Here is a 27,592-nt window from a genome sequence, read left to right on the forward strand (position 1 = left end):
TCACTGGTGGGGCCAATCATGAAGCATTTATAGAAACACAGCTAGCGCCTTGAAGGAGGGGCCCTGAAAATCAGATTGACTCTGCAAATACACCACCCTCTTCATTTGTCTTTGTTTTAACACTAATAACAACAAAGGTAACCCCCCCAAAATACAAGGTGATTCACATAGAGATGATAACTCACAACAGAGAGCTTTTTGCAGCCTTCGAATTTTGATTGCTGTGCGGTAGGCAGAGAAACGTACATTATTCAGATCCGCTGAAATGGAAAAGGGAACAAGTTAAAAGCCTTCTTAATTATTTTACTTATACTGAATGCCAAGAATGAACATATTTGCTTATTTTGGATCATGGAAAAATGTGTCTGTTCACAATAAAAAAAAATCCTACTAAATCTCACATCAATTTATGAATGCAATCAAATGATTGTTCACACCATATTGAGATAAATTGCAAGACAGTCTTTTGCAGAGAACTCTAGAAAAGCATTTTCAAGTAGGCGGTAGGTTTTGAACCAACCCCGCACCCCACCCTGTGCTGAATTGCTTGAACTCAAGGAGGAGACTAAAAAAGCCTGAGAGGTAAGGGCTGACCTCCATTTCCCCCATCTCCTTTTCCTTTCTCCCCTAAAACAAGTCACAGAAAAAACAGAATCCTTTTCCCTGAACAAATCATAGAAACTTGGATGCCTCTTTCCCAAAACAAGTCATAAAAACTGAGGTCACTCCGACCTTCTCCATCCCCTGCCGAAGCCATTCCTGTGGTGCGTGTCCTGCCCTACACTGAGGAAGAGGATGATGCACAGAGAAGCCGGGCAGAACCTGGATACACCGGCTAAGCTGTCCTCTCCTTCTATCTGTTTACCAGTAGAACATCTTGCTTAGTCAAAGCAGACTTCTAACTGGCTCCATCAAACCTCTACAAGAGCATAAAGCTTTCTTGCTTTTCATATTTCTTTCATAACTCAAAGCTCTGAACTGATAATTTGGCACTGATTTTCTATTTAATCTGCCCTCTGCTGCAGGAGTGACAGCCATGACCCTTGGGGATCATGAGGGTAGGCAAAGGTTTCCTGACCTTCTGCTCTATGGAGGAAAAGAAAGGAGGTGCGGTTAGTACTGGGGACTATCTGACCGATCAACAGGGTTTCTTCCTTCAGAGTCATCTGCCCCGCAGGACGATCAGTCTTCTGTCAACTGCCAGTCCACCTCAGTAGTCATGAGGCTCTCCTTCTGTGTTCTTCTACCTTGATCAATTTGCCTTTCTGCTCTTTCATAGATCGAGTTAAAACAACCCTATAATCAACATTCCTAGCCTGGAACCAGTGGATATTACAATTTTTTTTTCTCTATTTCCAGAGAAGTAACAGGAGGAAAACTCAAAGATCACCAATGTTTTCCCCCCTCTCCGTCTCTAAATGAAGTAAAGCCGTGTTTTTTTCTCCTGTTTTTGTTCTGTGGCCCCAATGGCCAAAGCAGAGTACCCGCAGGAGCCTGGCGTTTAAAGAGAAAAAAGAAGTGTATGTGGCCGTTCTTGAAACTGGAAGGGGTGGAGCACAGGCTGTGCCACTCTTTTCCTTGAGAAGCATTCAGCAATCCACCCCCACCCCTACTCCCACCCCACCCCCCCACCGAGGAGTAAACTTTCAAGGCCACTGAGTCAACTGAAGAAGGCATCTGAGTCATCAGCTGAAAGGCACTGCCTACTGACCACTAGCCCAAGAGCAGAGCTCTTGTGTTTTTCTATTAAAATAAGTGTGGCTTATGACTTAAACATGATATTAAGTAAGTTAATTGGATAAAAAATTTCCCATATAGAAAGCAAAACGAAGATATAAATCAGTAAATTGGAGGTTATTAAATTGTTACTGTATTTTCCTTTTTTTTTAAAGCAGGAAAAGCTCAACTATGGGTCAACACTAACACGAGGGATGTGAGACCCTACAACAATGACATTTCTTCTGGAAACGGAAGTCTTTCCGGCTGCGACCCTTCCAAATTGCATATTCTCTTGAGAAGAAAGGCAATGTTTGTTGTGTGTGTCGACCTTAGGAGTTTACCTGCCTTTACATTTGGGACTCTTGTCGTAACACGTCATGTCACTGTCTTGTCATGCCACAGCAGGAGTCTTTCATCCATACATGAGGAGCAGGTGAGTAGCTGGATGTCTTTTTATGAATTCACAGTCCTTGGCTCTGTAGGCCCATTCATCACTACTAAATAAAGCAACACTCACCGAGGGATTGGAAGAGTTCAGTCATTTTAGGATGATCCCAACAGGTGGTCTGTGTTTGATGGCTGGCGGGGGGGAAAAACAAAACATTTGAACATAAACAACAGACTACAAAATACAACGTAAGGCTACAGCTCCTACAAATCACAAATATATTTTTAAAATATGCAAAAAATTTGTCCCCATAAAGGATCATCCGGAAACCCAGTGCACAATGAGTATTCAATATTCCAGGTATGAATAATAGGGGCTGAGGAGATGGCTGAGAGGGTAAAGTACTGGCCATACAAGTATAAGGATGAAAATTCAGACCCCCAGTAGCCACATGAGCTCTGGGTGGGTTTGGAAGACCACTTATAGCCCTAGCACAGGGGAGAGAGGCAGGAGATGTCTGAAGCAAACTGGCAAGCTAGACTTTTGGTTCTAGTGAGACATCCTGCTTCAATATATAAGGTCTTAAGAGTCAAGGAAGATACCTGATATCAACCTCTCATCTCTGCATGTACGAGTGCTCACACATACACACACACACACACACACACACACACACACACACACAGGCACACACTCATCTGATCCCACACATATAGGAACACTAAGAAACACTCATACCACATAGACACATACACATATGAAAAGCATTCTGAATAATCATTTTTTTTTATTTTGTGCAACTGTATTATGAAAAGATAGATAAAATTCTGCTTTCTCTATCTGAACACCAATTACAATTACAAGCTGAAACCCAGACATAAAGAATAACTGCCAGGGACCCTTGGGCACTGAGCTGGGTGTGGCCAAATCAATGTGGGCTCCGGAACGATTTCTCTGCTGTGAGGCAGATGGCGATTTTCATTCAGAGCAAACGCTCTGACAGCAGAAAGGCTGTGAAGAGTCATGGCGTTATGAAGAGTTACCACAGTTTAAGAGCCCTAATCGGATTTCTAAAGACCAGAGAAATGAAGACTCTAAATCTGAATACCATCTCCTCGCCCTGCCATCTACTGAGCCTCCCTCCTTTTTAACCCTGGGTCTTCTCTCCTTCCCCATTCATGCTTGCTTACTCTCCTCTCCCTACACACCCAGGTCCCCAGCCTCTCCTTAGGTCGGTGTTCCTCTCTTGCCATTTAAATTCTACCTCCATCTTCCTAGTTTTATTCAATAACCAGTACTATTTATTCGGAAAACACATCTTTATGTTATTGCTATAATTCATATATTAGTTGGAAATCTTAAAGGGAGAATATGGTAACAAAACAAATAACAGTAGGGCTTAAATTAGGTGTGTATATGTATGTGTGTGCATATGTGAGTGTAAGTGTATGTGTGTGTGACTGTAAGCATGTGTGTGTCTTTATGTGCATAAGTGTAAGTTAAAATGCTCATAACTTTGATAGGTTATGCTTAAAAATAGTTTAATGTCCCTTATCTTGGCCATAACAGAGTAATAACATCTAATAGTCCTCAAAAGACTTCTTAGTTGCACCTTCCTTCTTAAGAAACTGTTTAGAAAGCTATGTGAAATCACACGGTATATGAGAGATGATATTAAAATATTCATAAAAAATTTAAGAGAAATCATTGCTTTTACAACCTATGTAATACATCAAAAAAGTAGTTTGCATTGCTGGGCAAAGAACAGAATCATTGTTCTGTATACCTGGGTAACAAAATGGCCCAGTAATTCATAATGGGTTTCAATAAATAAATAGTAGGTTAGATGTCCCGAGGATCTCAGACAGACTAATTCTGTGATGGGAAGATGTTTTAAAACCCGTTGGAAGGCTGTCTGGCTGCTCTATACTTGAGTTTAACTCCAGTGCAATGGAGGAAGTACTTCCACTTGACATGAATACTAGCAAAACTACGCTATCCCTATAGTACGCTATACTGTACTAAACATTATAAGTTGTCTGACCCTAAAAATGACTGTTCATAGTATAGTCGTGAGCTTGGCAGAAACACATCTCTCAGCCACCAATAAGAAAGAGTTAAAGAATAGTTTTGTGAAATTGCAGTACAATTCCATCGCGCTACCTTGGGCTGCCAATCTTAGACAACCAAGACTTAACTGTTATTTTTCCTTTCTTTTCTTTCAAGCAATTTCTGTCCTCATGGTAACACTACTGTCCAGAGATATACAACCCATTGTAATAAGACAAATGGAGGTTCATGGGGCAAACTATAGCTCTAAGCAATGCAGAGTTGAGCGTCACACTTAAATATTACGTATGTATTCTCTAGAGCTACAGAGGTGGACCTTCCCCTGGGACAACGCTATGTAATAGGACAAAATACCACTGGCTAGTCAAGTGAACAGTTGAGAATTCCAAAGCATGCCGCTAGCGGTTCTGAAGTGAAGGCGCCATGCCCTGGGAGCTGAAGGAGTACACACATTTGGCAAACAGATGGAGGGAGGGGAAGAGAGTCTCCTTTGTGAATTCAATACCAGTTGATTCATTAGGCAGAACTGCAAAAACTGAAAGTAAACACAGCCTCTGGTTACAAATGTAAAGCTGTGGTTTACAAAACAACAGTTAAAAAAAAAAGAAGTAGACACGGGTGGTTTTTTTTTTTCCCCTTTCTTTCATTTTTAAGTACAGAAAGAGGGTCAGAGCAAAATCCACACTAAACATAAAGGCTGCAAGTATTTGGACAGCTGCAGGCTGCTCGGCAGGCAACTCTTGCCAAAACACTTCCAGCTTGCCCAGAGCAAGCAACCAAAACAGAGCGAGAGCGGCGTCTTCCCTCTAAATAACCATGGCATTGGAGCAACCTGAGGGCTGGTGTGGAGAGGCGCTCTCCTGCAGCCAGAGACACTATCATGCCACACTCTGATGTTGTTATCAAAAATCCTACTTCAAAAACGCAACTGGTTCAGGAAGGCAACCCAGAATAAAATGAAAACTTAAAAATCCCAATGAATGTTTAAGTTCAAAAATCTCAGGAAGCCCGGGATAGTGAGAGTGGTGAGCTCTTCCTAGGGTGTCCAGCTACCTCCATTTTGCCGTTGTAGGCAAAATAACAACCAAACTGTTGAAGCCTTCGATGAGGAAAACTCTGCTGGGTACCCCGTGAAACCTACATTATTTCTGCGCTATTTTAAACTTTCTAAACTGAAGAACAGTAGTCATCAGGTCAGTCTTGTCCACAGAAATGCAAATCGTGTCTCCTGAAATGTAATGGATTATTGTCTCACAGAGATTGATTACTTTGTCAACTTTGTTTCTCCGAGTCAACTCATCTTCATAGCCATTAACCCACTCTACAGCGATGTGGCTCTCTGCCTCCTTGGGGTCTGTTGTAACTTCTTTCTGACTCTCATACTAATTAGTTATGAAGGATGATCAGACAGGCATGCTGTCTAAATACTGACATAGAGCCAAATACTGCTAGCGTCTATCCAATGTTAGGCTTCCAACTGGATTTCATGAGGTCTAGTATTGATCATTTCATTCCAGTTATAAACACAAAGGCATACAAGAACAAATGCTGATTTGTGAGTGAGCTGATTAAAGTTGCTTGTTCTTCTGTTTACATAAAAGTCAAGATTTTACTTGCTTTGAAAACTGTCCTTCAACATGTGAGACAGTCTTTCTTGAGGCTATATTCTAGCACTTTGGTGTAATGATTATAAGTGACAATTTTACCTTGACAATTGACTCTTATTCTAGTAGGGACAAGGCACAGCTTACACATTCTATACCTTTAAAGGAAATAGGTTAAGGAGGAGTAGAGGCTTCTATCTTGAGAATGCTCTTATTGAGAATATGTAATTTCATAAGCCATAGAAGGTAAAATGCAAATCATGTAAGAAAGTTTATGAACAAATGCAACACAAAAATGCTGTATCCCAACATTGCAAAAAGGTCACGAACCAACCAACTGCATAGTCCATCTTTGTTGGCTTGTTTGAGAGATAAATGGGAACGATATGGATTTCTGGGCAAACTCCTGCAGTGGGAAGATAATTTTTAAGCCTCTTTGTCCTTAACAGTGTAGCTTCACATTCCCTACCTGAAAATTTGAACTGAATATGGAAGGTATTTCTCTTGTTCAAAGGCTGGCAGGCGGCTAAATCTACCTACCCGTTACTATCTATCCAATTTTACAGCTGAACAGGATCCCCCAAGGTTTGCCATTGACTGTTGTTGTTGTTTTATTCTAATTATAAATATAGATGCACACTAGAGCAAAACCTAACGGAGACCGATTCATGGTAAACACAAATGGGAGAGAAACCGCTACATGGGCGGCCAGTGCCAGGACAATCACAGAGAAAGAAAGATTTCTTCTTTGCTGGACCAAGTGAAAGATAAAAGGCTTGTTCAGGATAAATATTATTAATCAATTAAATAATAGGCTATTATTCCAGTGAGCAAACTGTGTGTGAGAAGCTCAGTCCACAGGATGATGCTGTTTGTGATTTAGGTGACTACGATCACCGTTTTGCAGACGTGGGAGAGGAGAGAGGAAGGCACTTAGATAACTTGCCGGGGGCCACAGGCCTGGAACAGAACGAGGATCTGAGCACAGATGGTCTGACTCAAGCCCGAGTTCTTGATATGGAAGTGGATTTGCAGAATGAAGGTTTTTTAAAATATTTCTTGATGAAGCCATCCAGATTTGAGGCGGCAGTCCATTATTATAATCACTCCAAACAACTTTATCACCCTGCCTTCCCTCTCACCCCTGGCAAATCTCAGGCCTGGAGCTGCTCAATCACTCTGCCTTTTCTGAACCAAACCAGCTGTGGCTGAATAAGATGGAGAAAAGCACTCAAGAGACAGACCGCTGCTACTTTAAATATTTGATTCCAAGTCTCAAACATCTGGCTACTGACAAGTGTACCAGTGTCTCTAAACTCCAAGGTGATAGCCCCCTTCCTTCCTCTTTCTTCTTTCCTTTCCAAAAGGGGTCCCCTTCCCCAAAATTATCTTGCCTTTGTCTTGTACTGCATTGAAAAAAATTAAAAACTGCTAGATGAGGATTCCATCTCCTTGCTCCCAAATCTGTAACAGGCCTGCCTTCCTTTCCCCACTGAAAATCACTGAGAGCAGTGGCCAATTCCCCACCAATGGTTAATATATATAAAACATAATCAGTCCTCACAGTAAAACTAGTCTCCCCAAGAAACAAATTCGAAAGCCCTACACGCACATACACACATGCAAACTTTACATTTACATTTTCTGCTAGCTCTCACCCGCTTTCCCACTTCTCCACAAACAAAACTGACTATCTATTGTGCAACAGTTATACTTCCTGGCGTCACATTATCTACTCAACCCCTTTGCGTTTGGCCTCTAACTTTTTGCCTCCATCCAAGCTGCTCTTATCAAAACTATCAACAAGCCCCAAGGTGCCCAGTGGAAAGGCCCTATCTCTGGGGATAAGAAGTTTCCTAGGGAAGCTGTGTCGTACATTAGAAGATAAGAAATGATAAGGAAAGAAAATAGATAATAAACCTGATTAGGGCAAAGCATAAGCCCTGGTATTATTGGAAAAACTGCTCTACATACACTTATAAAAGTTGTCCAGGAATCCAACAAGACATCTCAACCAATCCATTTGACACAAGTGTCTAAAATACAGAGCGAAATAAATGCCATCTGCCCAGAGTGACAGCAATCATCTGAGTAATATCATCTCAAAGGTCTAAGAGGAGGGATTCGGCCATTGTCATCTCCTTAATCTTTGGTTTGAGTGTGGGCTAGAAGAAGAACATCCAGCCGGGCAGCGGTGGCGCACACCTTTGATCCCAGCACTCGGGAGGGAGAGGCAGGTGTATCTCTGTGAGTTCGAGACCAGCCTGGTCTACAGAGCTAGATCCAGGACAGGCACCAAAACTACACAGAGAAACCCTGTCTTGAAAAACAAAACAAAAGGACATCCAGTACCCAGAGGCCCTGATGTTTCTTGAGTCTTCACGCTATGAACAGGATTGCATGTTCTGGGGGGGCCACTGGGGCAGTGAGAGACTGCACATGAGAGGAAGGACTAACTCCATGTTCCTCAAGCTGTAGGCAGCTTCTGAAGGTCCTCCCTCACATTTACTCATCCTTTGGACTTCTGAAGGCAGGAAATTCAAGATCACCTTTTGGGGGATGTAATTAGAAATTGACAGGGTAAAGGAGAAAGTTTGATGGTCAAAATTCCAAAACAAAGAGCTTTCTTTGCTCATAGTTCACATGAGACATATTGTGAAGGGTGAGAAGTTTCCTTACAAGATGTCACTGGCTCCTCCTGGTAATGAGGACATGAGGGAAGGAAACACAAAATATAAACAGTAAAGCACTCTGTTGGATTCGACTGTAAAGTACACTTAAAATAATTTGAGATTCAGGAGCAAGTCCAAAGGCACAGCTTGTAGAGGGCTGTAAGAAATAGGAATACTACATTGCCAAATTCAGAAAGTCAATACTGTGGGCAGGGATGATAGAATAGTTGGTACAGAACTGCGGGAGAAGGTTTGTCAGCACATGGTTCAAATTAAGTAGCACAATTAAATTCTCAGGATAGATCTGCGTGTAAGGGAAAGGACAAGTGATACTTTGGTGCAGGGGCACTAAAAATTGATTCGAAGGGTAAACACACACACGGTCAATAAACACACGGGCCCCAGAACTCATAGGGAACCCCAGCTGCCACCTCACTACACCTCTACCTCCCTTTGATCCTCATATAAGGGGAATCAAACCACCCATCAATGTTTCTACCAGCCATCTGCCTTTGTCCTGTCCCTGGGGAGCCTGGCATGGCTCTGATTCAGGACAGGGACATCAGGAGTATGATCTCACCAGAGGAACTTATCATCATATCCTCGTGGTTTCCTCTCTAAAGGTGAATGTACATCTAATAGTTTTTCAAATAAAAGAAAAAAAAAAACCCAAGAAAACACAAAAACTACCACTTCAGCTGTTCATTTATTTATAAAGCAGATTAGTGACCTCTAATTTGTTATAGTTATGTGAAATCCCTTTTATATTATTTTACCTCATAGCTGAAACAGAAGATAGTCTACTTATTTTACAGTTTTTAATTATTATTACTTCTGTACTTTTGCTTAATTATATAATAATTTTAATCACTTAATCTTCACAAAATGAAACACACACACACACACACACACACACACACACACACACACACACACAGACTTTCTTTGTGGAGTCTCCACAGCAGTCCTTTCTGCGTCACATGGCAGATACTTACAAACTGAATATGTTCCTGATCCTTAAAAAAAAAAAAATCAAACTTTAGGGCTGGCAATACTGCTCAGTAAATGAAAGTGTGGACCACCCAGCCTGCCAAGCTAAGTCTGACCCTGGGGACCCACATGGTGGAAGGAGAGAAACAGTTTCTTCGAGGTGTCTTTTCACTGCTTCTGAACTGTGACGATGCCCTGCTTCACAGAGACACAATAAACAAATAAATAAATGTAACTTAAATTTTTATGTATTTTTTAAAATTACGTGCGTGCAGGGGGGAAATATGCATGTGAGTGTAGGTGTCCCCAGAGGCTACGGTATTTCCCTGGAGCTGGGGTTATAGACAGTTGTGAGTAAGCAGATTAGGCTTGGGTGTTGGGAACTGAACTTGGGTCCTTGGCAAGGGCAGCACATGCTCTTAACCGCTGGGCCATTCTTTATCTCTGATCATTTTCTTTTTTTAATGACACTTTAAACTGAGGATGATGGGGTTATCACAATGCAAGGGTACTGAGGAATCCAGAAGTTTCTAAGCCAGAGTTTTATGGCCTGGCCCTAGAAATGTGTATATGCATGTTAGGAAAGGCAAGGGTGTTTTCAAAAGCTCCATCCACATGACCTTAACTAACTAAAACAGGGGTGAATGTGCGAGATGCTTCCAGTGACAGCCTCTTGACAGCCAGCTACATAGGACTGCCTGCCTGCCGTTTGGTTCCCTAAGCTGGACAAGGTGTGCTCATTGGTCTGGGGCCGTCTTCAAGCACAGGGGAAATTTAGTGATTCCCGAGATGCTTCCATCCTTCCATAGAGCAATTTTCTTCTTTCCTCCCCATCAGCAGACTTGGCCCAGTGAGTTTTAAAAATTTATTTTCCAATCATAAGTCACAGACCATTTCTTAGGAGTCTTCTTGAACTTCAATTTCAATTATTTCTTTGCCACTTAACATTAAAAAAAAAAAAAAACACCACAAGCTCTAACCTCTTGAAAGAGGCTCAAAGTGTGTCCTGAGGGCCGCCACTTATAAATCTGGAGCCCAGGGATATAATCTGTCCTCTGGAGAAGGGGAAGAGAGAAACACTCCTGTAGGGAGACCTCCAGAGAGAAACATACTTATCTCTCACTGTGCATTATTCCTTTGCTGAGGATTCATTTTGCTTCTGGTTTCAATTTTCTAGAATCCTTAAAAGTAAACTACCTCTGGTTATGTGGCTGTTGCTGGAAGACAAACACCTTCAAGAGTTTTCACTTTCATGTTTGGCTGGGTAGTACGGTTTCCCACAACAGCCCATCTTCTCTACTCTTAGGGAAAAAATAGTGTTGCTGTACTGCCTAGGCTAGGTCTCCAATTCCTAAAGAAATTCACTTTGGTTCTCTCCTCTACCCTATGTAAGCTGTTTATTCAGGACAGACATACAATGCATATGTAGATAAACTATAAATGAGGTAAAGAAAACTCAGCCCTAAAATTTAATTTTTACTCTTATTTTCTACCATTCGATAGGTTGGAGCAGATAGAGAATGAACTGGAGAGGTCAGTAGGGATCTCAAAGAGCTCTGGGAGATACCAAGAGAAAAACAGAAAACAAGAACACAAAGGGAGAGGTGATCAGCTAAAGAAAAATCTCAATTGAGATCTACACAAAGTTGGAGTTATTACAAGAAAAGAAACACCACAAACGTGTGATGGTATAGAAAATTCTACATAACACTTTATCACAGTGAGGAACATTTCAGGGAATGTGCTGTACCTGTTCCCTATCATCAGAATTTACTAAAACATCCATACGAAAGATTAGTGTATGAGACTGTCTGTGGTACATAGGGTTCTATGCACAATTAACATCTGTATTTCAGATTTCAGTAGAAAAGAGAGAGAGAGAGAGACAGAGAGAGACAAGTGGAAGGCTGAGATGGCGAAGTTCTGTCACAAAGGCAAGCTCATCATTTGTACTAAGGGGAGGGCTTTCTAGAAAGTAGAGCCTTTGGGATTTGGAGAGTACGCTGTAGGGAAGAGAAGAAAACGGGTCGTTCTTTTGTCTTCCGTGGTCTCATGGTAATAATGCTCTATGCTCTGTGCTAAGCTGTCTTGCCAGCCCTCTCCCTTGCAGGGCTGTAGAGAATGGCATTCTCATATTTATAGAAAAGCACCTTAGTATACAATCAAACCACAGGGTGAACTTCCCTTACATGTCCGTAGTGGGCTGTCTTCTGACCTCCAGACTTACACCACTGCATATGTGTTCAACACACACAAGTATACCCCCTCCCCACCCCCCAAAAAAAACCCCATATAAAATGATGGGAAACTGTTTTACATGTAATTGATTTCAGTTATGGTTATTATTAGCTCGGACAACTATTTATTATTATTAAGAAAGCAGTGGCTTCCCCCCCCCCCCAACAGTGGGTTTTACCTAATACATGTGGCATATTAGGAAAATTCAGCCCAAAGCTGTAGCCATCACTTTTTCACCTCCCAAACACCCTGCCAGTTAACTTCCAACTAGAGAAATGTAGACAAAACACAAAATGTGGAACCAACAAGTCACAATGGAGAGAGCTAGAGTTCATGACAGATTTTGATTTTGTGTTCTGTAGGCTGTGACAGTAATAGGAGCCAAGGTCAAACTTTCTAAGCTCAGAGTAGGGTAAGCTACCACTGGACCATCTTAGAAGCAAAACAAAACAAAACCCCGAGCAGCTTTCTTTAGGAAAGTCTCCGTTCTAAGCAGCAGATACAGCTTAAAGATCATGTCAACGTAAGACACTGCTACAGTCTGGTGTTAACTACTCCGCTCCCCCCCCCCCCCGATTCTGTGTGCAAGGCTTGCTCCCTGATACTGCACTACTGGGAAGCTGTGAAGCCTGTAAGAGGTGAGGTCTGGTGGGGCATCATCAGGTATTTGGGAGCATGCCTTGGAAGCTCCTTTCTTCTCCTGTCTTTGGCTTCCTGGCTATGTGATGAGAGGTTGACTTCCACAGGCTTCTTCTGTGATATGCTTTTTGTTAACAGTAACAAAGTAACAGGGACAATGGACCATGACTTGGAGCATCCAGAACTGTAAGCCAAAAGTAATCTGGTTTTCTTCTCCTTCTTCCTGGTGTTTTTTTTTTTTTTTTTTTTTTTTTTAATCTTTTCATTTTATGGACTGTGGTGATTTCAATGAAAATAGTCCCCATACACTCCAAGGGAGTAGCACTATTAGGAGGTATGACCTTGTTGGAGGAAATTTGTCACTAGGGGCGGGCTTTAAGGTTTCAGAAACTCAAACAAAGTCCAGGGGCTCATTGGGTTTTCCTGCAGCCTGCCAACCTAGATATAGAACTCAGCTCCTTCTCCAGCACCATGTCTGCCTGCAGGCCATCAATGCCTTCTACCATGGCAATAATGGACTAACTTCTGAACTGTAAGTCAGCCCCAGTTAAATGTTTATCGTGTAAGTTGCTGTGGTCATGGTGTTTATTCACAGCAATAAAAACCTTAATTAAGACACATTTATTTTCTTTTTATTTGTGAGACTATGTTTACATTTCTCCCTCTAGGACCTCCCATGTACACCTTCCCATTCTCCTTCAAATTCATGACCTCTTTTCCACTATTGGTTATTGCATGAGCCATATATGTATGTATGCATACATATACACATACAGTCCTAAATATAAGCTGCCAAGTCCACATAACATTACTTGTATGCATGTTTTCATGGCTGATGGTTTGGCACTGGACAACCAACTGGCATGTATGTTCTTCCTCTAAGAGGGTCATGTCTCCCGCTCCCAGCTTCCCTCGGTTGCCTGTAGTTCTTTGTGTAGGGCTGAGGCGATGTGGATTTTTCCCCATCCAGTTTGGTATGCCCGTTGGCGCCGTCCTTGTTCAGCTCGTGTTTGGGCAGACATGTTGGTAAGACACGCTGCGTGGATCTTCTAACGTTGCTAGGAGACGCAATCTCACAGCAAACTCCCTGATGCCCTGGCTCTTACAATTTTTCCACCCCCTCTTCTGCAATGTTCTCAGGTGAGGGAGTGTTTGTAGATGTGTCCATCGGGACTGGGCTCCACAGCTCTTCCTTTTGATTTAACCTGTTTTTCTTTAGGAGCGTATGTCTTTCATCGCAGGCATTTGTTACTGCAACAGAAACCTGACTAACACGGGCATTAACAAAGACTCATGCCCCATAGACAAGTTCTTACATTTCAGATCTGTATCCTGCCACTCTTCAAAAACATGTCACTCACTGCAGTGCACTTCAAAATGTTAATAAAGGACCATCTTGATGTGCATAATATATATTTTAATTAACCTATACAACTAAGATATAAACTATAAATAATTTGACCTCTCCTTTCAAATTCTCTTGCTGTACTCTAGCATTAAAAGTATTAACATGTAAACTTAAAATTTCCACTTGAATACTATTTTCTATTGGCTAAATTAATTCACTCAATTTGCCCCAGGAAATTCTAATGGTGTGACAATAATGCTAAATAGGTTTTTAACATTTTTCTTTTACTTATTTGTACGGGCATGCAAAGGAAAGTACACGTTAAAAGCCTTTTCATTTATCATTTACTAGCTTATGAATTTATCTGAGGATTAAATTTTGTTTTCATAACAATTCTCCATATGAAATACTGGCTCTCTAACTCTACCTCCCAAGTTTAATGTTCCTTTTCTATGGGGAAATAAACTAGAAAGTTGCATAACAGAGTAATGTAAAAATGCCAGTTAAATGAGTTTCATAAAACCAGGAGAATTTGCTCTAAATTGTGAAAACCTTAAATGACATTTAACACTAAATCTATATGCATTTAAGAAAATGAGCCATTCTCTAGTGGACAGTTATAGACCGATGCTCACAAAGGAGGACCTGAGTCACAAAGTACAAACAAAAACAAAACAAAAAGACTAACTGTGGTGATGTATGGTGTCCCCCAAAATATTGTGCACCCTAATAAAGTTTATCTGAGGATCAGAGGAAAAAGTCAGCCACCATATTAAACACAGAGGTCAGGCAATGGTAGCACATGCCTTTAATCCTATCACTTGGCAGGCAGAGATCCGTCTGGAACTCTGCGAGTTCAAGGCCACACTAGGAACAGAGTCAAGTATGGTGGTACATAACTTTAATTCCAACACTAGTTAACCATAAAGGTCTGGAGGTCCGCACAGACATACAGAAAGTGACAGAGCTGGCAAGAAGAGAAAGTGATGTAGCTGGGCGGAGAGGAGATGAGTTTGCAGAACAGAAAGGCATATAGGTGTGGGTATACAGGAAGTAGGTCTCTTTGGAGACTGAGGTGTTGGTGAGGTGAGGTTGGCTGTGGCTTTTACTATTCCTCTGATCTCTCAGGTTTTCACGCCAATATCTGGCTCTGGGTTTTGTTTTTTTTTGTTTTTTTTTTTAATTAATAAGACCATTTAGCAATTCATCTTACACATAAAAGTAAGATGGGGACCTGGTGGTAGGAGGGGATTTATGGAGGTGGGAAGAGGGGAAGATAGAATATGGAAATGACACGGCCAGAATGCATTATATGCATGTGCCAGACTATCAAATAATTACTACAGAAAAAGAAACAAAGAAACAAATTCTGATACTTACTAAAGACATGGAAGACAACATAGGAAGGTTCACCCATAACCAGCATCATTAAAGAATTTCTATCACTGTGTTTTATTTTATTATTTTTCCAGCATTGGTTATGACCAAGCAACAAGACATCAGATAAACTAACTTTTCTCCCACACGGTTTTCTCTCCATAAAAACTCACAGTCTGAGCAAAAACTTTCTTCCACAGGATCCCAGCATAAACGCTAGGGGTTAGAGGAAGTCTAACTGCTAGTTAACCCCTGGTCATCTATAAGTGATGTGGACAAACAGAAATTCTTAGCTAATGGAAGAATGTACACAAAGAGGCACTATAGAAATCCCTCTGCCCAACATACACCAAAAACAAAAACAAAAAATCCCCAGAAAAATCAGTGTGTAAGCCTCACTGAGTAAGAGATTTCCTATTATCTTTATCTAGTGAAAACAAACTCCTTTATACTAGATCAAGATTGCATGTTTTAAAAAAAAATCTGATTATAGAGGTCTCCAATCCATTAATTAACGCTAACCAATCTTTATAGAATTCTAAGACTTGGGACTGTATATATACTCATTTTCTAATGCTACCACACAAAAACTTCCAAAGACTGGCATTGAATCTGGCATGGATGTGTTCCTCTCTGGAGGGGTCTACAAGGACCTCACTCCCTTCCTTTTCCAGCCTCTTGAGGCTGTCTTTATTCCCAGGATTACATTTCTCTTTTTCCATCTTCAATGTTACATCTGTAATTCCCCAAGTCTGGCCTCTCCTCTACTGCTCTCTTCCTGTTTAAAAGTCCCCATGTTTTCACTTACTCTATCAGAATAATCTGCCTATGGCAGTCTATAATCTGGAGACTACCCGGCTAAGCCACCTAGCATATTCTGTGTTCCAGGGGCTTTAGTATTGGACATCATTAAAGAGAGAGCTTATTCTGTCTCAGAGTTATAACTATAGCCCTATTATTTGGTTCAAGTCAATATTTACCCAAACTAACTCAAACACTATTGCTCTAGTTACTATTAATTGGAATAAAAACCGTAAAACATCAAAGAAAGTTTTAAATTTGAAATAGATGACCACAAGTGCTTTCAGTAAAGACAAGTCATTTCACCCAGCCTCAGACTCCTTTCCATCTGTGCCTATAGAAATTATACACTCATCAACTGCTTTGATGCGTCATTCTTGAATTCATCACAACTCAGTATACCATATGCTGTCCATGAACAAAGGAGTTAGATTCTCACAAAGCAATGCAGTACATATTGCTTAATATACTTTTATAGATGATGACAATCAAGCTTGTTTTTAAAATGAGGATGGAATCGGGCAGTGGTGGCGCATGCCTTTAATCCCAGCACTCGGAGGCAGAGGCAGGCGGATCTCTGTGAGTTTGAGGCCAGCCTGGTCTACAGAGCGAGTTCCAGGAAAGGCGCAAAGCTACACAGAGAAACCCCGTCTCGAAAAACCAAAAAAAAAAGAGGATAGATTTTAGGATAGAAGGAAAGGCACATTAAGAAGTACTAGTCCATTAATATTGTCTTCACAAACTTTTCCAAAAGAAAGATCAGACAGGTCAATTAAAATTGGCATAGGATTTCAAGAGACCACACTTTGTTTCAGAATAATACAAAGAAAACTTGGCAAAGATATTTTTATCTAACATGCCCAAGGCCACACAGCTAATGTGAACCATGGCTGTCTTTGGATACTCGGTGTGCACTCTCAGAATTACGACCTAGTTCTCCTTACACACAATAGGGTCGATGACAATGCTTAGTGCTAGACTGCATTGTAAATCAAACGGCCTCACTAACTTACACTTCCAGGGATAATAGCAGTACTTCATCATTCCGCTCTGCGACAAAATACAGAGTAAGCCAAGGATCAGCATCCTGGGATGGTGGATAAACTAGACAAGACTCAGAAAATGTCACATAAGAAGAAACAGAAAAGAGAAAGTAGGCTGAAAACAACAACAACCACCTTATGGTGATGCTAAGGTGGAAGAGGGAGGTGAAGAAGTTGATAATTGTGGTAAAATGGTAACTCAGATACCTTTCCCCAAGACCAGGAAAACCTAATGAATGACAACTCTCTGATTTTGAAACTCATTTCTTCTCAACAATAATTACAAATAGCTTCCTCTAGGTAAGAGGATTAAATTCTGTTTTTAAAAGTACAGGAGCTGGGTTTGGTGATACACATCTTTAATTCCAGCACTTGGGAGGCAGAGGCTGGGTTAATCTCCCTGAGTTCAAAGCCAGTCTGGTCTACATAATGAATTCCAGACCAGTCAGGACTACATAGTGAGACCTTATCTCACTTAACAACCAAAAAACAAAACAAAAAAAATGAAAAACAAAACAAAACAAAAAACCCAACAAAACAAAACAAGTTACAGGGGAGGGAGAGTTCCTAAGTTGTTTGGTAAAATTTTACTTTCTTGGTACCTAAAGGAGAAGCAAAGTCAACTTACTTGATGTAATAGGGCACTTTATTATGCGAAATGGACCTTTGCCAGGGAAGCTGGACTGAAGCTGAGGAAACAAAGGAAAGTTGTTAGAAGCAGCAAGCCTTACACCTTAATGCAAAACAACTGAACACATTTCAGAGCAGCTCTTGAGAGACCTGCTCTGTCAAAACTGGATTCCTGCAATTAGGAAAAGCACGAGGCCAAGCAGAACAGCTTTAAAGATTCAGATTTGTGTGAAGTGAAGAAAAGAACCGAGACTCACCCGCCAGGGGCGATTCTGTCGGAACCTGTTGATGAAAAGACTTCCACAAACTCAGGTAACTGTTCACAACCATCACAACACAGAACTCGGCGCCATCTGCAAGCTGTGCCCCTACGCACTGTGTATTCAGATTAAAAGCCATAATTCTCAAGACTGAATTTCTAGATCACTAATAATAACTCCTCGCTTTGTGCCATAGTCATAGGCACAGCTATTAAGAACAGATGGCACTCAAATTTAATTATAAGAAGTCTTTAGAAAGAAAATTTAACATAAAAATGGGCAAGGGTATTTATGAGCCAAGCCGATTGTCTAAAAAGAATATTAGACACTTCTTTTCATCTGCAATACACAGAAAACAATTTCCCATGTTTGTAGTAGGAATTATTATGGTTGAGATGCTCTAGTTTTTAATGGAAATACTTCAGTTTTTACCGCTTTGTTTACTGATTACTTGTAAAAAACACATTACTGTCTTAGTAAGTCAATTATTTAAAAACTTATTTGGGTTGAGTAGCCCTCATGAATTTAGAGCTAGAGGAATTTTGCTAAGCAAGCTACCAGGTAAACTGGAAACAAATTTTGCAAGTATCACTAGACCGTCACGTAGACATTTGTCACCATTTTGTTTTCTTAATTTCTTGGCACATTGATACCTTACAAATCTGTAGCATTCTAAACTTTGCCAAGCTTTCCAAATCCACATTTTATTTTTAAAAAAGTAAATGTGTGGCAGCAAGATCCACACATTGACATTGAATTTGATAGAGAGGAAGCTAAGTATACAGGGATAAAAATAGCACTCCTAAGTAGACCTAGTGAATCAGTGGTACAGTTCAGACGCAAACACGTTCCCAAACATTAATTCAGTAAACTGCCTCCTTAACATTTGTGCCTGCCTTGATGAAAGGCCAGCCCTCATTCTTCTGTGTCCACGGAAGTTCACAAATGGACATGGAAACGAGGAATCAGGCACACTAATTTCTCATGAGAGTCAACCCCATTTCAGTGTTGGCAACAGGCTAATAGGTCAGGTTTTATTATGTGCCTCATGGAACAGGCTTCTTTAATAACCATGGATAAAGGCCAAAGAACACAATCAAGCCGAAGACTCTAAGCAGCAAGGGAGAAGAATTATTAAATGTACTGACGGGAATTTTGCTCACACTTTTTCATGTTATTTAATAATTATTGATTCAAATAACCAAGCTTCCTGGACTGTCAGTTGCTAAACACTGAAAGGCCGTGTGGTTGAGCACCACAAAGTCTGTGCCAATTCTACGACACTTCACATCTTAGGGAACATGAACTAGATTTCCATGGGAGAGGTTGCCAGGTAAAAAGTTAGGGCTTCATCAACATTAACAGATAACTGATCATTTGAACTATAAAGAAAATCTCAATTATTTACAAATTCCTATTTAATTTAATCTTGGTTTATTCTATAGAATTTAGAAATTATAATACTTACTATCTAATGAGTATAATAAAAGCCTATTTATTTCAACAATAATGACATCCATTTGTTAAATATTTTTTAAAAAAATCCATCCTTACCCACTAGAAAGGGCTATACATTATTTAGAGGCAAATACCTTCAGACTCAGTTTAGGAAGTGAAATTGGGTATGTCAGAGGCAGGGGACAGGAAATAATTAATTAAACTTCTCAAAAATATGAAAGTAAAGCCTGACCTTTGATTCAGGTTCCCAGTTTTCTCTCAGTGACCAAAAACAAAAACAAAAACAAAAGAAGACAAAATACCAAGGGCATTAACTTAGGATACATGGACTTTGATTTCATCTTTCTCTATGGTTCTAGATGAAAAAAATTTGCCATAACTGAGAAACACTCTTGGCCTTGAGCTTAAGATTTATTGAAATGGAATTAAATTACATAACTTGCGTTCTTCCATAGACTTGCCATTTGAAATGAAAGGAAAGGCATTAATATGTGCTGAAAGCATTTGTGCCAAGCTGTGGGTTGGCTGCTTTGTATAGCTTGATAGACTTTTGCATTTAATTCTCGAGGCCATCTGAGTAAATAGGTATGCAAAGACCAAGAAATTAACTTTCAAAAAATCCTCAGGTCTGGTAAAAGACAGAATTAACATTTATGCTCAATCTGGGAGTTTCAAAATTCAACATTTTTAAATATCCTTAGCAGTGAATGATAAATCAGACAGGGCTCAAATTTATTTATTTAAGTCCACATGAAGTGCACAAAAAATTAGAAATTCCAGTTGAAGGATGTTCCATTAACTCTATGTGCAACACTCAATCTGCAACATTTGCCCACAAAAGAGGCTGGCACACAAATACCATGAGCTTGGTAAACCAAAACTTTCTCAGTTAAGGATTTGTAGAGTTAGAAATTTAAAATGCACATGCGGCTTAAAACAAAAACAAACAAACAAACAAACAAAAAACCCCAAAAACACTAAGTATACTATTTTGTGAATGGAGATAAACAAATTCAAAATCTTAAAGCATAAATTTTTTGGTGTGAAAAGTTCATAACCTTTGCATGATAAGGCAATAATATTATACTATATTAGTTATCATAACCAGTGTTTAAATGAGAAAATATATCTAAAGACAAACAAATTTGTATACTGTATTACATAAGCAGTAAGTAATATTTCATGAATTATCTTCTCTTAAACATGTATTTATTCTAATTATAGTTATATCAAAGAATGTAGCTTCTTGGGCAGAACTGAAGGAATTTGCTAATATTTTCAATTAATAAGATCTCAAATTTATTCATACTTACTAGACAGAAAGTGTTGAGAAGATGGCCCAAAATCTCTGTGGGCTTCCTGGAGCTGTTTAAGGCGATCGTCCACGGAAACCTGCACACATGCACAAGCCAGATGAAATTACTGACTTCAAAACAATCATTTTCATAATATCCTTGGTTTAATTACTACATTAAATGATACTGCTACTCAATCGATTCATTGCTGTTTGGGCAGAATCCTTCTTTTCCTTTCTTATTAATGTAGTAGTATGAAAACCAACTTCTGACATTAAATAATGGTAAAGAAAGCCAGAGCCACTTCTAAACTATTTATATGAAATTTAAATCTATAAATAACTTCATTAGCTAAGTATTATTACAGTTATAAGTTTCCAGAGAAGAAACAGACACAAAGAAGTTTCTGAAGATACAACTAGTCAAAAAACTTGAATATTCTTACCTTGGCCTTCTGGGGCCAGACCTATGATTTCAAACTGTTCTATTTCACTTCCCCTCAGGAATCATGCTTCTAAGGCAGATTAGGTTAAGATGTGGCAATGGAGTGAGTCCATATTCATCTCTCTTTTGTAAGAAGAATGGTAAAAAAGGCCAGAGAGTGAGTGGAAAATAAAGCTTGGAGTACTCCAAGGAAAATTCATAAACAGATGGATAGATGGGGAGACAGGCAGTTAGACAGATGATAGATATATTAATAGGTAGATAGAGAGATAGATAGAAATATATAATAGATGAGTGTGAAACGCCTTCTGATTTTCCTAGGAGTTTGCATCTGATGATCACTACCAAAAGAAAGAAGAGTCCCTGAGCATCCCTCTTGTAGGTGCGATGTGTTCCAGCATATCCCAGTATATTACTACCTTTTATAGCACACATTCTATGGTTAGTGTGCCACCACATTACAAAACACAGCTACGACACTACGAAACAATGGAAACCAACAACGGCATCGCCATTTCCTTCCTCCTTTTACGTGTCCCTAAAGTGTTGGGGAGCTGTTCCATTTGGATGGACAATTTCATTTTCAGCTACCTGTCAATAAAACTTGTATTTGTCTAGCTCACTGGGCAGCTCAGGTTTCTCCTGGTTAGCTACATTAAATTGCATCAGAATACACTTTATTCATTATGGCAAATACTCAAATGTCATATTTTATGAGCAAGTAAGTTGCTATTCCTGAAATTTAACAGCACTGTCTGCTAGGGTAGATTTCTTTTTTTCCTTATTCATGACTGATATTTGAACTCTGGCAGCTACCAGGGTCGAAGATAAGGATGGGAGAATAAATACTTCCCTGCAAATAGAACATGTTGTCTGACGTCTTTAGAGATGGTGGTAACAGGCAGAGCAGAAAGGAAATCAAGAAAGACCAGAACAATCTTTAAATGAGTATAATGAAAGATAATGATGCGGAGGAACGGAGCAGAAGAAAAAAGAATGAAGTTCAAACATTTCTCTGAGCACTTACAAATTTAATATGCTTTGCCCAACAAATCCCAGATTATCGACATTCTTCACAATGATAGGAAAGACTATCAAATACTGAATATTTATATCTTGCATCTTCAGTCTCATTAAGGAATTAAGTAACATTAAATTAAAAAATACTCGGGGATGAGTGTGGGGCACAGGTGTCATGGTGCAACTTGTAGGAGTTGGTTCTTTCCTTCTACCATGTGGGTTACTGGTGGCAAACTCCAGTTTGTCAGCAAATACACTTATTTACTAAGCCATCTCAGTGACCTCCTTGGGCATTTTGATGTGTGAACTAATACAAGAAACATATTCTAACATAAAATGTATCATACTCTTAAAATAAAATGAAATGAAATATTTGTCTTGTTAGGTGTCATATTTTAGAGAAATTAGAATTATTGACTGTCACTCTCTACTCACATCGGCCCCTGCTAATTTTCAGCAGAATGACATAGTTGTTCAGATTCTTAGCAGGTGGATAATGAATGTGTCACAGATCCTTTGTACCATGAACTTCTGCCTGACATGGACAGTAGTCAGCCAATGCTCACACCTGAGAATACTTGAGTCCTGGCTCAGTTAAATCTGGAGTCCACAAGTAAGTTCTACAATTTAACGTCTACAAGTAAGGTCTACAAGTCTGGAGTCTACTACAAGTGGGCCACTGAAACAACTGCCTTTTTTTGACCTGCCTTTTGAGAAAGTCATTTCTAGGAGCTAAGGTCCAGACATGCTTTCTATAAAGATGTAGAAAGGTCTTAAACAGTGAGCAATGTGAAGAGAAAGGACAAAAGCTTTGTAACCTTCCAAAGGAAAACAAATACATAATAAAGGTAAGAAAATGATTCCTTTACAAGCCACCATAGGATAAATGTTTCTATGGCAGACTATAGGTTCCAATTACTACAATTCAATATATTTTGTATAAATTTCTACAAGTATCATATAGAAATTATGCTAAAAATCCATACTCATAAATAAATGATGCCCTTGAATTTAAGATATAGAAAGACAAATACCTGATGTTACCTTGCTAAATTCATTATCAAATACTTAAATACTTATCGAATAACTACATCGAGTAAAGGAAGAGAAGAGATTAATACGCGTGTTGAAAGTAAGGTGGGTTGTAAAGACCACCCAAGGGCTTCTGTCTGCGTACATCCTATAGAATGTTCTCCACAGTAAAAAGGAAAAAAAAAAAAGCAAAGAACTGGTACACTAGGAAACTAAATACAAATCAACAATTTCACAGCTTCCTGACATTTCTATTCCCTTTCCTTATTCTTTATGCAATTGTTAGATAGCATTTCTCACAGGGCTAAGCTGGTACCTGTAGAAGTTTCCATCGCATATTAAGGTCATCCAGCTGGCGAGACATCTTTAGAGACGGATGCAGGTCAAGCGGAGACAGCTGACTGGACAGATCATTCATTGTTTTAACTTTCAAGTTGATTGGTGCAATTTCTTCTCTAAACGCCTGATAGAAAAGAGACTTTTTTAAAATGTCACCGGAGGAGACTCTTTATAAAGCCAGAGTTGCCATCTTCCTACCAAAGACCATGGGAAGGCGGTTGTGAGACCATCTCGTAGAGATGGCACTTAACAGTAGCTGGTTGGATCAGGCCTTTCGTAAACCATACAGCCAGATACTCCTTGGGCATCTAAGTGTGTGTGTAAAGGGAAAACTCATGTTGCAAACTCATTTAAGCTGCTAAGCATTTCTGTCTCGTCTCTATTATGTGCAAGCCATGGGACTGTTTCGTTGCGTGCTTCACTTGATTGTTTCTAGACTTGATTCTAATTTGCTTTCATACTTTCTCCATTGATTCTATTATAACATGGCTGCCTTACTCCATTTTTTCATCTGACGCAATAAGTTGACTTGAACTCAGTCAGGCTTAGGTTAGGTGGCCAGTGAGAACATCTTTCCTCATCCCCAGCCTATGATTATTGGACACCAGAGAGAAAAGCTCTGTCACTCACATCCTGCTGCGATCACAGTCTGTGCTTTGGTGAGGGGTGGGGCAGGAAGAGAAGAGCATAAAGGAAAAGCTATGGATGAGCCTCAGAACTGAACTGCTATCTCTGGGTGCAGAGCAGACAGGTAAAAGGTGTATAGCATGGGCGAGCATATGAAGACGGAAAGCTAGACATTTAGACCAGTGACCAATGAGACAAACAGAATAATGATCGAGTCATGGTCTCCTTTCTCCACAGAATCCCACCTGTCTAAAGCATTGGCTCCATTCCTCTGACAAAGTCTTTGTCTATTCCCCCTGGATCCTTAAATGACTCAGCTAGGGGATTTACCTCTGCAGCCCTCCCTGGAGGCCCCTTCCCTGCACTCTTGGGACTTTGTTTGGTGTCTTCAGCCCAACTATGACTTTCAACTAACACATATCACACCATACAAACCAAGTGTCATGGCAGGGCTATTCTGACTGCCTAGAGCCATTCCAAATCCACTGCTAGACATCTCAGATTTTAGTTCTTACCACTGCTAGCATTTAGATTCTTCCTGTCCCAAGGAAACTGTTTGAGAGGAGACACTTCCCTACCTTCAGAGTGTGTGTGTGTGTGTGTGTGTGTGTGTGTGTGTGTGTGTGCATACACACAGAGTACAGTATTCATCAGGCTTCTTTCTGATGTTACAATAAAGAACAGAATCGACCTTTGTTATTCTGTATTATGTCAGAATTTTAGGATCAGATGAATAGTCTCCCAAGAGGGCAGAGATAAAATTTTGCCTCCCCTATAATCTATCCTGAATCATAATGGTTGCTAAAACCCAATATTCAGGAATCAACTTTGTTTTAAAGGTAAATCACAGAATATATTTTAGTGTTTTAAAATTCTTGACCCAAAGGTAGGTGGTTAAGTCCAAAGGAGAGGCGAAAAACAAACCACCAGAAAGAGACCTAGAGCCTAAAACCAGTGAGGAAAATCAAGGTATCAGAGACAGCAGTGTATACATGACATTTGAATCCATGGACGTCAACAGGTGTTTAGTATGATCTACTTGCAACCTCAGCAGATACCAATGAGTCAATAGAAGACAGAAGAAAGGAAGCTCCAAAGACACATGGCCTTTTCCAATATGGAAAGAGAAAGAGTGTTGATTTCCAGTGGTGTTTATCTACCCCTACTGATGTTGGATATCCAAATATGGCAATGTGCACATGCAGACATGCAGTCACATAGACACAGGCCTGACAGGTCCAAAGGGTTAACAATTAATACAGATGTGAGGGACAGAGAGCGTTTCAGCATAAACGCAGAAGGAATCCAGATTCCCCCAGGTGGACACACATGCTAGAACTCAAATGTTTCCAAGGCTTTTAACCAATGCTTTTAGCTTGATATAACAACACTCCTTTTCATGGTTACATACAAAGACCCCAAAGCTGGATCCAGGTTTTAAAATCAACATCCTTTTAGTTTTTAGGTATAAAGATTAAAATCAACATACTATTTAATAGTTTTATAATTGTTATATAATAACCAATTTATTTTAGCAGATGGTAAAGGTGTTTTAGAAGTAGATCATACCTTCAAGACAGGTGAGTTGTTTTTTTTTTATCTTAAGGAACAATAAGAAGCTTAAATTTTCACTGTGTAAAAAAAATTTTTTTTCTGTTACAAGCCATAGGTGAAGCATTAAAGGAGCTTTGACAGGCAAAGTCTTTTTGGCTTTGTTTTCGCTTTATGGTGAGGTGTTTTATGGCAACGAGGAACCTTTCTATCAAGGAAGTTTATCTTTCGCCTTTTAAGACTTTCCAAATTAAGGGGCTTGAAATAAATCGAGTTATAAATGGCTTCAGAACTGCCATGTGTTCTTGTATAAAGAAGTAATTTATCATGTTTTGACTGCACTTTCCTATGAGAGAATAAGCGTCTACGTGGCCCTCGTTGCTGTAAAAACAGAAACATCTGCTACTATCAAAGGTGCGCGTTAGACTGCTGGCAGGTGTGTGTCTCAAAGCCGTCTGCAACCAGAAGGTATATACGCAGAAAACGGCATTATTAAAGATAACTTTAGCAACTGAAATGATTTCACTATTCCTCGAGATCTTATTTTCCAGTGCTGCTTTGATGAATTTACTAATATTTAGGAATTCCTAATACTTCATCTCTCCCTCCCCATATAGCTTCAGTTAGAAATGGATATACTTTAGGGCACAGGCCAAATATCACAGACATTGAATTTATTCTATTTAGTGAGACTTGAGTTTTTAATCTTTTACTTCCTAAAATGCAAAAGTATTTTAATCCAATTTATTCCTTCCCATTAGACAATTAATTATTGTTGTTTTTTTCTCCCTTAAGTAGATTAAGAGCAAAGGGATATGGCTTGAGAGGAGAGTGATTCCTTTAACTAAATAAGACTAACAATTTCCAAACTATTGGGTTTTTCCCTCCAGATATCAATTTTTGTTTTTCTTAACATTAATCATCCAATATTAAAAAGTGACACTTTCAAATTCACATGAGTAAATTCCCACTCAAATCTAGAAGCATTTTGTTGTTGTTTTTGATAGTATTCACATATTATAAAACACTAAAAGAGTTTTCATTGTTCATAATTAATTAAGCCAGGCCTGGTACCTAAGGTCTGTAGTTGCAGGTATTTGGAAGGCTGAGGCAGAAAGACTGCAAAATGACGGTCTATTTGGTCTACTAACTGAGTTTAAGACTAACTTAGACACCTTAGAAAGAGCTCATCTAAAATTAAAAAGTAAAAAGAGGACTGTGCACAGGGCTGAATGGTGTTGTATTTGCCCAAAATGTAGAAGGCCTCAAATACAATCTACACCACCTAAAATAAACAGAAAACATACAATAAGTGTTCAGTTTTGGAAAAAGCTGCGCTGATCAACTAGTGCTTATGTTCTTCTTAGACTATTTGAAACTCACATGTATCCAGAGGAATGTATTTTAGGATGCTATGGGTTTGGGAGAGGCCTACTTAATTCACTGAATAGCCAGAAACACATCCGTCAAAAATGGCAAACACTAATATTCTTTGCAACACTTGCTTTAAATTGAAGAGTTTTAAGTTAAAAAGTGTTTAAAATTTAGAGGGTTTAAATTCAAAGAGTTGGTCAAGATTGTGTTTAACACCACTAGGATGAAAGACATCTCTGTAGTGAAGGAGAAGAACTTTAAGAACATTAGTCACAAGCATTTCACCACTTAGCCAGCTGTGTGGGCGTGAGCTTCGGTTTTGTTTTCATGAAATAGTACCCACCTTGTTGGGATGGTGTGAGGATTAAAAGAGATATCCAAATGAACTGACTAGGAACAGTTCTTGGCATGTAATAATAAGCCTTAATAAATAAATGCCAGTTATTGCTACTCCTATGTCTATACATTCAGATACTTACTTGTGTAACTGGCCCAAGTATTAAGTTAATTTCCCAGATCTTTTCTTTCCACTCAGCCACATTCATAGAAAAGAATGTTATCCAGCGTCTATGAACAAAAGATGTGTGTACCTTTTGCAATAAAAATTCCATGCATGATAGGTGGCATTGGACTTGTCCCTTCTGAGTTTCACATGGCTCATCCTCCAGCATGA

General features: G+C 39.6%; 1 protein-coding gene across 11 annotated transcripts in view; it reads right to left on the reverse strand.

The window, feature by feature from the left end:
- The window catches only part of Utrn (utrophin), a 514,855-nt gene that overhangs the window by 70,660 nt on the left and 416,603 nt on the right, over nt 1-27,592 (reverse strand). For all 11 annotated transcript variants that reach the window (XM_028861232.2, XM_028861242.2, XM_028861237.2 and 8 more), the window contains 5 exons: nt 23,345-23,491; nt 20,551-20,629; nt 17,518-17,578; nt 2,237-2,298; nt 186-260 (listed from right to left, as the gene is read on the reverse strand). In XM_028861232.2, the coding sequence (XP_028717065.1) occupies nt 186-260; nt 2,237-2,298; nt 17,518-17,578; nt 20,551-20,629; nt 23,345-23,491 (424 nt within the window). The remainder of the gene's footprint in view (nt 1-185; nt 261-2,236; nt 2,299-17,517; nt 17,579-20,550; nt 20,630-23,344; nt 23,492-27,592) is intronic.

This window comes from Peromyscus leucopus, chromosome 8a (genome assembly GCF_004664715.2).
Source record: "Peromyscus leucopus breed LL Stock chromosome 8a, UCI_PerLeu_2.1, whole genome shotgun sequence".
Classification (NCBI taxonomy): domain Eukaryota; kingdom Metazoa; phylum Chordata; class Mammalia; order Rodentia; family Cricetidae; genus Peromyscus; species Peromyscus leucopus.